Source organism: Natrix helvetica (assembly GCF_964273705.1).
Source record: "Natrix helvetica genome assembly, chromosome: W".
NCBI lineage: Eukaryota > Metazoa > Chordata > Lepidosauria > Squamata > Natricidae > Natrix > Natrix helvetica.
Window position 1 is genome coordinate 83056658 of NC_138555.1, and position 13493 is coordinate 83070150.

The 13493-nt window shown below is 46.3% G+C and overlaps 1 protein-coding gene across 1 annotated transcript in view; it reads left to right on the forward strand.

Moving 5' to 3' along the window:
* The window catches only part of LOC309400632 (meiotic recombination protein REC8 homolog), a gene marked incomplete at its 5' end in the record, with an annotated part of 40152 nt that extends 29454 nt beyond the window's left edge, over nucleotides 1–10698 (forward strand). The window contains 6 exons of the mRNA XM_081969192.1: nucleotides 710–834; nucleotides 4973–5021; nucleotides 5357–5417; nucleotides 8263–8373; nucleotides 9519–9625; nucleotides 10407–10698. Coding sequence (XP_081825318.1) covers nucleotides 710–834; nucleotides 4973–5021; nucleotides 5357–5417; nucleotides 8263–8373; nucleotides 9519–9625; nucleotides 10407–10498 — 545 coding nt within the window. The 3' untranslated portion in view covers nucleotides 10499–10698. The remainder of the gene's footprint in view (nucleotides 1–709; nucleotides 835–4972; nucleotides 5022–5356; nucleotides 5418–8262; nucleotides 8374–9518; nucleotides 9626–10406) is intronic.
* Nucleotides 10699–13493: the final 2795 nt, after the last annotated feature.

Below are 13493 nucleotides of genomic sequence, written 5' to 3' on the forward strand. Positions count from 1 at the left end.
TCTTCTTTCTCCTCCTCCTCCTCCTCCTCCTCCTCCTCCTCCTCCTCCTCCTTCTTCTTCTTCTTCTTCCTCCTCCTCTTCCTCCTCCTCCTCCTCCTCTTCCTCCTCTTTCTCTTCTTCCTCCTTCTCCTCTTCTTCTTCTTCTTCTTCTTCTTCTTCTTCTTCTTCTTCTTCTTCTTCTTCTTCTCCTCCTCCTCCTCCTCCTCCTCCTCCTCCTTCTTCTTCTTCTTCTTCTTCATCATCATCATCTTCCTCTTCTTCTTTCTCCTCCTCTTCTTTCTCTTCCTCCTCTTCTTCCTCTTCGTCTTCTTCCTCCTCTTCTTCTTCTAGGGGAGACATGATAGCAGTCTTCCAATATCTCAGGGGCTGCCCCAAAGAAGAGGGAGTCAAGCTATTCTCCAAGGCACCCGAGGGCAGAACAAGAAGCAATGGGTGGAAACTAATCAAGGAGAGAAGCAACTTAGAACTGAGGAGGAATTTCCTGACAGTGAGAACAATTAATCAGTGGAACAGAAGTTGCCTCCAGAAGTTGTGAATGCCCCAACACTGGAAGTCTTTAAGAAGAGGTTGGATAAACCATTTGTCTGAAACGGTATAGGGTTTCCTGCCTAGGCAGGGGGTTAGACTAGAAGACCTCCAAGGTCCCTTCCGACTCTGCTATTGTATTGTATTACTACACCACCCATGCTGCTTTTTTCCCTTGCACCAGGATGGATGCACCCCACTCTCCGGGAATTATGGGGCCGTTGCGCCAAAGTCCAGCCGATGAACTATGCCAAAGAACGACTTGAAGAAGAGGAAGAACGGAGAGCCGAGATTCCCAGCGAGCTCGAGGTAACAATTCAGACGCAAACATTTCTCAGACGTGACACCGTGAGCAATCTCACTCAATTTCGACAACTTGAAGGTGAGTGAACTTCAATTCCCAGAATTCTCCCGGCTGGGGGATTCTGGGAGTTGAAGTCCACCAAGGTATTACAGTGAAACAATACCGTTTTAGGCAGATGTTAACAGAAGAACCAAGTTGGAAGGGACCTTATAGATCATCTAGTCTAACCCCCCCTGCTCAAGCAGGAGACCGTACACAAGAGGTAGTAATTTGGCGACCTGGGTCGCTGGAACCGGCAGTGACTTAGCTCCGCCATGGCCCCAAGCTGGTTCTCCTACAGAGCCACCATCTTCTTTTTAAAAATTAAAAATTTTTAAATACATTTTACAATTATCAACCCCCCCCCTTACCCTTCCCTCTTCCCACCCTCCCTCCCCCCGACCTCCCAGAGCAAAATTTATTTTATTTATTTATTTATTTATTAATCATTTTTATATGCCGCACCCTCTCCACCAAGGGACTCGGGGCGGCGTACAATTTACTACATAACAAATAATGACAATGACAAGGAGGAGATATACAAAAAGCATTATACACACACAATAAATAAATAATCAATTAATTAAAACAGCAAAAAAGCAATTAAAAAACAATTAAAACACTCAGAGTCAAACCTAATTTAAAATTGTATCCAGAGGGATTAGAATAGCTATAATTCAAGCCAGGCCGGCTAGTTGGAACAGGTGGGTCTTGAGTTTCGTGCGGAAGGAGCAGAGATCGGTTGTTGTCCTGATGTCGGGGGGGAGGTCATTCCAGAGGGCTGGGCCCGTCACAGAGAAGGCCCTTCCCCTCGGCGCCGCCCTCTGGCATTGCTTGGTGGACGGCACCCGGAGAAGTCCCTCCCTGTGAGAGCGAATTGGTCGCAGGGATGTATGGGGCAGGATACGATCCCGCAAGTAGCTAGGTCCTGTGCCATGGAGTGCTTTAAAGATAGTAATCAAGACCTTGAAACGCACCCGAAAGACTACAGGGAGCCAGTGCAGCTCGCGCAGGAGTGGTGTCACATGGGAGTACCTCATACTCCCCATCACTGCCCGCGCGGCCGCGTTCTGGACCAACTGCAGTCCTCGGGTGCATCTCAAGGGAAGCCCCATGTAAAGAGCATTGCAGTAATCCAGACGAGACGTCACCAGCGCATGAGTGACTGTGCGAAGGGCATCCCGGTCCAATAGGGGGCGCAATTGGCGCACCAGGCGAACCTGGTGGAACGCCCCCCTTGCCACGGCTGCCACATGGTCATCCATAGACAGCCGGGCATCTAGGAGGACGCCCAAGTTGCGCGCCCGTTCCACGGGGGCCAGTTGGTTGCCCCCAATGGCCAGCGATGGGGTCAGCTGGTTGAACCGAGGGGCCGGTAGCCCCAGCCACTCAGTCTTGGAGGGGTTGAGTTTAAATACAGGGTATAAACATTTAACAACCATACGCTAACATAAGCTAACTAATTTTAACATGTTCCTATTCTTGTGCTTTAACTCCCCCTTTATTAAACTAACTTTGAATAAATTGTAGCATTCGTTATGCCTTCATTCATAAGCTCACTGAAATTTTTTAGTCCGGTATTTGTTTTGAATATAGTCAATCCATCTTCTCCAGTCCAGCTTGTACATCTCATCTGAGTGATCCTTCAGATACGCTGAGATTTTGGCCATCTCTGCTAAGTTTACTACTTTTAACGTCCATTCTTGGATAGTGGGCATCTCTTCCTTCTTCCAGTATTGTGTCACCAATAATCTTGCTGCCGTCGTTAGATTCAAGATCAAATTAGTCTCTATGACAGTACAATCTGAAACTATACCTAACAAAAACAACTGGGGTGTGAACTTTATCCTCTTTTTCAAAATATTTTGAACAACCCCCCATCTTGATTTTCGGTGCACAGAACAATTTCCATTGCAGAAATGTAATTTCCCCCCTTTTTTCAACATTTTGCGCATGCACAGTGCCAATGTGCGCACACACACACATTTTTTGCGCCCCGAACCGGCAGTCATGCCAGGAGCAACTCAACCCGGCCCTACCCCATTTCTGATCGACGGCAATCTGGACTCGTCTTGAAAGCCTCCAGGGATGAAGCTCCTACAACTTCCGAAGGCAATTTCTGTTCCTTTGGTTGATTGCTCTCACTGCCACAAAGTTCCTCCTTATTTCCAGGTTGAATCTCTCTCTCCTGGATCAGTTTCCATCCATTCTTCCTTCCTGGCCTTCGGGTGCTTTGGAGAATAGCTTGACCCCCCTTCCTCTCTAGGGCAGCCCCTCAAATATTGGAAGATGCTCTCCTGTCTCCCCTGGTCCTTCTCTTCCCTAGACTAGCCAGGCCCCGTTCGTCGTATATTTGAGCCTCCGGTCCCCTCATCATCCTGGTTGCTCTTCTCTGCACTCTTTCCAGAGTCTCAACATCCTTTTTTATAGTGTGGGGACCAAAACTGGATGCAGGATTCCAGGTGTGGCCTTACTAGGGGCTACCAATCCATCCCAATTCACACTTCCAGGAGTGATTCCTGAAGCTCAGTCTAGACTAGAGAAAAGGAGGACTAGGGGGAGGACGTGAGAGCAGTCTTCCAGTATTTGAGGGGCTGCCCCAGAGAAGAAGCGGGGTCAAGCTATTCTCCAAAGCGCCCGAAGGCAGGACAAGAAAAAATGGAGGGAAACAAATCAGGGAGAGAAGTCACCTGGGATTAAGGAGAAACGTCCTAGCCGTGAGGACAATTAACCAGTGGGACAGCTTGCCACCAGAGGTTGTGGGTGGTTCATCACTGGAGTTTTTTAAGAAGAGACTGGACAAACATTTGTCTGAAATGGTAGGGTTTCTTGCCTAAGCAGGGGGTTGGACTAGAAGACCTCCAAGGTCCCTTCCAACTCTAATTCTGCTCTATTCTACTCTCTTTTCTTTTCTTTTCTTTTCTTTTCTTTTCTTTTCTTTTCTTTTCTTTTCTTTTCTACTCTCTCCTCTTCTCTTCTACTCTCTTCTACTCTATTTTCTATTCTATTCTACTTATTTTATTCTACTCTATTCTACTCTCTTTTCTTTTCTTTTCTTTTCTATTCTACTCTCTCCTCTTCTCTTCTACTCTCTTCTACTCTATTTTCTATTCTATTCTACTCTATTTTCTTTTCTATTCTATTCTGCTCTATTTTATTCTACTCTATTCTACTCTATTTTCTATTCTATTCTATTCTATTCTATTCTATTCTATTCTATTCTATTCTATTCTATTCTACTGTGTTTTCTTTTCTTTTCTATTCTATTTTCTATTTTATTCTACCCTATTTTATTCTACTCTATTCTACTCTATTTTCTATTCTATTCTACTCTGTTTTCTTTTCTTTTCTATTTTATTCTACTCTATTCTACTCTATTTTCTATTTTCTATTCTATTCTACTCTATTTTATTCTACTCTATTCTACTCTATTTTCTATTCTATTCTACTCTATTCTACTCTACTCTATACTACTTATTTTATTCTACTCTATTCTACCCTATTTTATTCTACTCTATTCTACTCTATTTTCTATTCTATTCTATTCTATTATTCTATTCTATTCTATTCTATTCTACTGTGTTTTCTTTTCTTTTCTACTCTACTCTATTTTCTATTCTATTCTGCTCTATTTTATTCTACTCTATTCTACTCTATTTTCTATTCTACTCTATTTTCTATTCTATTCTATTCTATTATTCTATTCTATTATTCTATTCTATTCTATTCTATTCTATTCTACTGTGTTTTCTTTTCTTTTCTATTCTATTCTACTCTATTTTCTATTCTATTCTATTCTATTCTACTTATTTTATTCTACTCTATTTTCTATTCTATTCTATTCTATTCTATTCTATTCTATTCTATTCTATTCTATTCCATTCCACTCCATTCCATTCTTACCTGTCCCCATGTCTGAGATGGGGAATGCTCCAATGGCAAAGGGATTTTATGTACACTGAGAGCTTACGCCCCGAAGACAAATTCCTCGGGCCTCCAATCACACTTGGCCAATAAAGGATTCTATTCTATTTAACCTCTTCGGTCCTTTGCGTCTTTGGTTCACAATTCATGAGGTCTGGTGTTCTCTCTTTCCTTCTGCAGGAGCTGAGGGCGGCCGAGGAAGCGAGCGGGCCTCCGGTGGGCTCCTCAGGTGAGTCCTGAGTCCTCTACAGCAGGGGTCTCCAACCTTGGTCACTTTAAGACTTGTGGACTTCAACTCCCAGAATTCCTCAGCCAGCCACGTAGGTTAACTTTCTTAATAGATGGTGGGTATGCAGTAAGCGTAATATGACTTCGGCAAAGTGGGGAAAAAAAGAGAGCTGGCTGGGGAATTCTGGGAGTTGAAGTCCACAAGACTTCAAGTGGCCAAGGTTGGAGACCCCCTACTCCAGAGAGTCTCAGATACGGAGCTCCTCCCTTCTCCTTCTTCTGCTCCAAAAGAGGAAACGTGGAGCTTTCTTGATGGAGTCTTGGTCTTCCTTGCAGAAATATCCCTCGAGACGACCGAGGAGGAAGCTCGCCCAAGCTTGAGGACACCTGAAGAGAGGTAAAAGTTCCCTGTCTGCCCCTGTTGGAAGAAATGTCCTTCTGGGTTAAGTTCCAAGTGGGAGAAAAGACGCTGGAAACACGGAGGCTGCTTGGAAAGACGGTTTAATGGTGGACAGGATCCCATGGCTTGAGCTCCTGAGCAGAAAAGGGGGGAATCGCATCCTTCCAGATGTTGGGTGAAGAAGAAAGGAGAGAAAGAGGGGCTGAAAGTTCCTGAGTTTTTTTATACTCTCTGTCCGGCCCCACCTCTCCGTTTCCTGTTCCTGTGTAAGAAATGTATTCTGATTGGTTGTCATGCTGCAAGCGGCGCGCGTCTGTGTGTGTGTCTTAGCTAACTTCGCAGGTTGTGTGTCTTTTGAGTCCCAAGCTTGGTTGAGTTCCCAGATGCCATGTGTTGAGTTTCCGTGGAAGGCTAACCCTACCTTTGTTATGTATAGTAGACTAGCTCTGGGGGGGGGGGGCTAATGGCGCCTTGACAAAGGTGGGGGCTATTAAGAGCGAGTCTGTTTCCTGCCTAAAAAACATGTTTCTCCATTTCTGGTCCAGGGAAATGTAATATTCTGCCTTTTCAATATTTCATTTTTCCAGGAGAGGTGCGGGTGCTAACTTCCTACACCCTTCCCCTCCCCACCCCAAGAAATGGAGCCTCTAGGGACTGGGGGAGCAAACATTCTTGGCATCTTCTTTTTTTTTGTCACCACGTTACGAAAAAAAAAAGATGTTGAGACTTTGGGGGGAAAAAAAGTGCAGAGAAGAGCAATTAAAGAGGATCAAAGGCCTGGAGACTAAAAAAACATATGAAGAACGGTTGCAGGATTTTGGGTTTGGCCAGTTTAGAGAAAAGATGTAATGGGGGGGGAAGCAGTCTTGCAATATTTGAGGAGCTGCCCCAAAGAAAAGGGGAGGACCAACTTATCTTTTAAATCAACTAAAGTGTCAGAATATTCATGAACTGGAATAGGCCATAGCAACAGGTCAGCCAATGGGAACGGATGGACCGGCTGGAATAGGGTATGGTAACAAGGTCAGCCAATGTACAGGCATGGCAACTGGGTCAGCCAATGGGAAGGGATTTGGTGACGGAGAGCCATGCCAGATGGTTGGGAGCCTGGGCGTGACTTAACTATGCAGCTCCGAGTCTGTGCAAGAGAAAGAAAAGGGGAGGACCAACTTATCTTTTAAATCAACTAAAGTGTCAGAATATTCATGAACTGGAATAGGCCATAGCAACAGGTCAGCCAATGGGAACGGATGGACAGGCTGGAATAGGGTATGGTAACAAGGTCAGGCAATGTACAGGCATGGCAACTGGGTCAGCCAATGGGAAGGGATTTGGTGACGGAGAGCCATGCCAGATGGTTGGGAGCCTGGGCGTGACTTAACTATGCAGCTCCGAGTCTGTGCAAGAGAAAGAAAAGGGGAGGACCAACTTATCTTTTAAATCAACTAAAGTGTCAGAATATTCATGAACTGGAATAGGCCATAGCAACAGGTCAGCCAATGGGAACGGATGGACCGGCTGGAATAGGGTATGGTAACAAGGTCAGCCAATGTACAGGCATAATAATAATAATAATAATAATATTTAATGCTTCTAGACCGCCCCCTCTCCCGAAAGGGACTCGGGGCGGTGTACAGTTCATACAAAATATAACAAGATACAATAAAATTAAGTATGTACGGTTGACAATTGCTATGGAGGAGGTTAAAAAGCAGTTAAAAGAACTGTACAAAGCAGATATAAAATAAATTCAAACCCCTAAAAACAAATACAGTAAATTAAAAAAAACCTAAAATAACCAGATATAATACATTTGCCAGGAGGGACAGTTGAATTATGCCAGGCCTGCTAATCGGAACAGGTGGGTCTTCAGTTTTTGCCGGAAGGAGCGGAGGTCAGAAGTGGTTCTAATGTCGGGGGGGAGGTCATTCCAGAGGGTTGGGCCCATCACAGAGAAGGACCTACTCCTCGGTGTCGCCCGCTGGCATTGCCTAGTGGACGGCACCAGGAGAAGTTCCTCCCTGTGTGAGCGTATTGGCCGCAGGGATGTATGTGGGAGGATGCGATCCCGCAAGTAACTATGGCAACAGGGTCAGCCAATGGGAACGGATTTGGTGCCGGAGAGCCATGCCAGATGGTTGGGAGCCTGGGCGTGGCTTAACTATGCAGCTCCGAGTCTGTGCAAGAGAAAGAAAAGGGGAGGACCAACTTATCTTTTAAATCAACTAAAGTGTCAGAATATTCATGAACTGGAATAGGCCGTAGCAACAGGTCAGCCACTAGGGACAGGCTGGAATAGGGTATGGTAACAAGGTCAGCCAATGTATAGGCATGGCAACTGGGTCAGCCAATGGGAACGGATTTGGTGCCTGAGATGGTTGGGAGCCTGGGCGTGGCTTAACTATGCAGCTCCGAGTCTGTGCAAGAGAACTAATCTCTCCACCACGTTGTAAGAATTTATTCCCGGGTTATTATGTCTATAAAGCCGTTAATGAGTCCTGCTGAATCCGTTATCGGTGTGCGCTTTCCGGATTGGATTTTTCTGCCACGAACTCAAGGCAGGAGGAAGACGCAACGGACGGGAACGGATCAAGGAGAGACGCAACCTGGAATTAAGGAGAAATTTCCTGACAATTGAAACAATGAACCAGGGGAACAGCTTGCCACCAGAAGTTCTGAATGCTCCATCGCTGGAGGTTTTCTGAGCAGGAGATTGGAGCGTTGAAATGTCCGGCCTGATCCAGGGGTCTCCTGCTTGAGCTGGACTAGAAGACCTCCAAGGTCCCTTCCAGCTCCTTGTTGATTGATTGATTGATCCTTCCCTCCCTCCTTCCCTAAACAGGATTCTCCTAGAACCGGAAAGCGGGATCTTGCCCGTGGTGCCCGAAGTCCCCGAAATCAGTTTCGAATTGCCGCTGGAGAAGGACGTGATCACTTTGGGCTACGTCCGCAGGTAAGGCGGCCCTCCTGCTCCTGCGCCACGTCTAAAAGCGGGATTCCCCTCCCACCCCCCGCTTTGCCGAAAATGGTTTAACCCCCCCTTCTTTTAAGGGTTTCAAAAGAGCCATTTCTTTGAAAAAATGGCAAAAAGAGCTTTTTTGTCTTTTCTCAAGAGGAAGCTGCGAATGGAGTCTAGGAAGTGGTGGGAGAGAGGATTTAATGGAGGAATTCCTTTCCCTCCCTCCCTCCCTTCTTCTTCCCTCCCTCCCACTCTTCACCTTTCTCCCTTCTTTCCTTCCTCCTCCTTCCTATCTTCTCCATTCCTGCTCTTCCTTCTCTTCATTCCTTCCTTCCTCCTTCCTTCCAATTCCCACCTCCTTCCTTCCATCCCTCCTCCCTTCTTTCCTTTCTTCTCATTCCTATCTCCTCCCTTCCTGCCTTCTTCCCTTCTCTTCCCTCCTTCCTTCTATTCATTCCCCCTTCCTTCCTTCCTTCTTCCTTCCTTTTCATTCCCCCTTCCTTCCTTCCCTCCCTTCCTTCTTTCCTTCTCCCTTCCTTCTCCTTCCCTCCTCCTCATTCCCATTTTCTCCCTTCCTCCCTTCTCTTCCTTCTGATTCCCACCTCCTTCCTTCCCTCCCTCCTCCCTTTTCTTCCTCCTCATTCCTATCTCCTCCCTTCCTGCCTTCTTTCCTTCCCTCCTTCCTTCTATTCATTCCCACCTCCTTCCTTCTTTCCTTCCTTCTCATTCCTATTTTCTCCCTTCCTTCTTTCCTTCCTTCATTCCTTCCTTTTCATTCCCACCTCCTTCCTTCTTCTTTCCTTCCTCCTTCCTATTTCCTCCCTTCCTTCTTTCCTTCCTTTTCTTCATTCCTTCCTTTTCATTCCCACCTCCTTCCTTCCCTCACTCCTCCCTTCTTTCCTTCCTTCTCATTCCTATTTTCTCCCTCTACCTTCTTTCCTCCCTCCCTCTTTTCCTTCCTTCCCTTTTCTTTCCTCTTTTCCTCCCTCCCTCCTCCTTCCTTCCTCATTCTTCTTTTTTTTTTTTTTCTTTCTTTCTTTCCTTTCTCTTTCCTCCTCCTCCTCTCCTGTCCCAAAGCCCAAAACCCCATGTGGCACGAAGGCAAACCTCAAACATCTGCTTTGACTTCTTCCTGGCAGGTTGGTGGCAGCCAAATTGGAACAGGTGGAAGAGGTGGATTTCGACCAGTTGGTGCCCCTCACGGCGTCCCGAGCGGTGGCCAGCCGTTTTTTCTACATGTGTTTGGGTGCGTGTTTCTTAGGACCCCATCGTTCCTTCCCCTCATTTATGCGTTGTTTCTGCCCTTTCCTTATCCCCCCCCCCCCACTTTGCAAGTTGCAACCTTAAACACTCAAAGAGCCACAAAGGTCCTATTCGGAAGCCCCCCCCCCCATTCAATTCTGGAGCGGACCGGAAGTCTGGTTCCCACACCATAGAGTCCGACGTGAACGCACGAAAAATATTTCAAGCACAGGCGGCCCTCGACTTACGACTGTATTTAAGCTCAGAATGACCGGCGTAAAGTTGCACTGTTCGTTAAGTGGGACACGTGACCGTGCCTGGTTTTTAATAGCAGTTAAAGAGGATCACTGCGGTCCTTAAGTGAAGGACTTGAAGTTGTTAAGCAAACAGGACCGTTACGGAGTCAAGCCGTGTTACCCGAGGGGCATTTTGCATTGGGAACCAAAATAAACCCCTTTCTCCTGGAGGATCCAAGCACGGTTTAACTTTTGTCCATGAGCCTTGAGACGGAGTTTTAAAAGCCTTGGGCCACGCCCCCTCTAGCTGGTAGAGCCCAGTTTTCCAACTCAGTCCAGCCCTGGAAAGACGTAAATAATTTTCCTCTAGGCAAACGTGATTTAATAGCTCTATTCTTCATTTTCTTTTTATGTTCCTTTCAACGATAATGGATTGATGAGGACAAAGTAGTTGCCCCTGGGAGGGGGGCCGTTGGTAACGTCGAACAGCCAGTCGTTAAGCCGAGGACTGTCTCCTCCATACAGCGTCTTTCTCCTCTCTCTCTCTAGTTCTTGCCGCAGGGGAGATCCTGAGCTTGGAACAAAGGGAGGCTTACGGACAGATCATCATTAAGCCAGGAGCGCGTTTCCTCCACAGCTAAGCAGATTCCGCGCCGCGATTCTGACGACGTCTCTTCACACACACACACACACACGAAACAACGGCCTCCTTGGTGAAGATTCAGGCTCGGCGGGAAGACCCCATTTGGAGGCTCAGGTGAAGTTTTTGGATTAAGCCAACGTTATTATTTGCAGGTCCTGGTTCGTTGCCTTGCCCTACTTTTTATTTTTAAAATAAATAAACCTGTTGACTTTTAAACCGCGAGGGGGGGATGGATGGTTTTTGAATTTCTAGGTCAGTTCCAAGGGGGAAGAAAGATAGTGGAAACACGGAGGCTGCTTGGAAAGATGGTTTAATGGTGGACAGGATCCCATGGGGGTTTTTTGGGGGGTCCCGGGCAAAGGAAAAAAAAAACACATGGGTAGGAGATATATATATATATTTTGGGCCCTGCCTTGGAGCTTCCTGTTCCTGGGTAAGAAATGTATTCTGATTGGTTGTCAGACTCCCATGGCGCCGTGCAGGGGTCACTTTGTAGTGTCTCAAGTCCCCGGCTTGGTTGAATCTTGCTGGGTGATGTAATCTCCCCAGGTGCCATAAATTCTGTTGCTAGAGGGGTAGAGGGCGAATCCCACCTTGGGTGAGGGCATTTGCTTATGAATAGACCTAGCTCTCTCTTTATTTCTTAAGTGGGGGCTGTTGAGGAGGGTGGGGGCGATGAAGAGGGAGTCTGTTCCCTGCCTAAAAAAACAACAACAGGTTTCTCCGTTTCTCATCCAGGGAAATCGAATATTCTGCCTTGGTAAAGTTTCCTAGAATAGTTCCTTCTCCTAGGAGAGGAGGGGGCGCTTAACTTCCTACAGGTTGCTTTAAATACACACTATATCTATACAACTGAGATTGACAAAATAACTTTTTAAAGGTGCTTAGAAACCAGGAGATGGTGAGTTCTAGTCCCATCTCAGATATGAAAGATGGGCTCGGTAACTTATGGCCAGTCACCAGGAGACAGTGGATTCTAGTTCCACATTAAGAATGAAAGCGACTAGTTGACTTATGGCCAATCACCAGGAGACAGTGAGTTCTAGTTCTGCCTTAAGGATGAAAGAGACTAGGTGACTTTTGGCCTATCAACCAGGAGACAGTGAATTCTAGTCCCGCCTTAAGCATGAAAGCGACTAGGTGACTTATGACCAATCACCAGGAGACAGTGAGTTCTAGTTCCGCCTTAAGCATGAAAGAGACTAGGTGACTTATGGCCAATCACCAGGAGACAGTGAGTTCTAGTTCCACATTAAGCATGAAAGAGACTAGGTGACTTTTATGACCAATCACCAGGAGACAGTGAGTTCTAGTTCCACATTAAGCATGAAAGAGACTAGGTGACTTATGACCAATCACCCGGAGACAGTGAGTTCTAGTTCCGCCTTAAGCATGAAAGAGACTAGGTGACTTTTATGACCAATCACCAGGAGACAGTGAGTTCTAGTTCCACATTAAGCATGAAAGAGACTAGGTGACTAATGGCCAATCACCAGGAGACGGTGAGTTCTAGTTCCACATTAAGCATGAAAGCGACTAGGTGACTTATGGCCTATCAACCAGGAGACAGTGAATTCTAGTCCCGCCTTAAGCATGAAAGAGACTAGGTGACTAATGACCAATCACCAGGAGACAGTGAGTTCTAGTTCGGCCTTAACCATGAAAGCAACTAGGTGACTTTCGGCCTATCAACCAGGAGACAGTGAATTCTAGTCCCGCCTTAAGCATGAAAGCCAGTTGGGTGACTTTGGGCCAATCACCAGGAGACAATGAGTTCTAGTTCCGTTTAGACATTAAAGCCAGCTGGGTGGACTTTGGGCCAATCACCAGGAGACGGCGAGTTCTAATCACACCTGAGGTATGAAAACCGCCTGGGTGACTTAAGGTCAGTTCGTGCCTCGCCGCCCAACCCACCTCACAGGATTGTTGTTGTGGGGAAAACAGGAGGAGGAAATAGGCAGGTGAGCCACCTGGCATTATTTACGAAGTAATAAATAAACGGGAGATAAAAACCAAACACAAACACACAACAGTCTGAGGTCTGTTGGCGTTTATGGCAGCCACCACAGTAAGCTAGTTGTCTGTTTCTTCATAGATTTTCCTCTCACACATCATGCTAGCACCATTTCTCTTACGTCTATATATAGAGAAGTGAAAGATCACTCATGCATCATCATGAAATCTCCAGAACCGTAAAGCCTACAAACTTGAAATTTGGCCCGTATGTTCCTCTTGGCTTCTAGGTGCTTGCTAAGAAAGGATTTTTTGAAATGACCATCAGATCATTTGGATGTCTTATACAGTAATTAACACGCTCTGATGCTAAGGAGTTAAGACATTCTGCTCCCCCTCCCCACCTGGAAAAAACTCTGTTCCAACTGCCAGTTGCCTCACATTCCGTTACCTCAGTTCAAACTGGCAAACGCTCCACTCTTTCACTTAGGAGTGGTCTGGGGCTCCTTACAGTACTAAATGTTGGTACCTCACCAAAATCTCTACGCCTTCCATCCGTGGAACTGCTTCCGGACTCAAGGTGGCGGGAGCGAGGTTCCCTTATGTGTTTCAATCACTGACCACCACTGAGCTAAGAAAGGATTTTTGAAATGACCATCAGATCATTAGTATTTCTTATACAGTAATTAACATGCTCTGATGCTGTTCTACACCCCCTCCCCACCTGAAAAGAACTCTGTTCCAACTGCCAGTTGCCTCACATTCCGTTACCTCAGTTCAAACTGGCAGACGCTCCATTCCTTCACTTAGGAACGGTCTGGGGCTTCTTTCAGTACTAAATGTCGGTACCTCACCAAAATCTCTACGCCTTTCATCTATGGAACTGCTTCTGGACTCAAGGTGGCGGGAGCAATGTTCCCTTATGTGTTTCAATCACCGACCACCACTGAGCCAACGGACTGAACCGTATTTCTCCTGCATTGCCCAATCATATAGTTTCGTCCCATGGGTATCCAGCTAGTATGCAATATGGCTGCCTT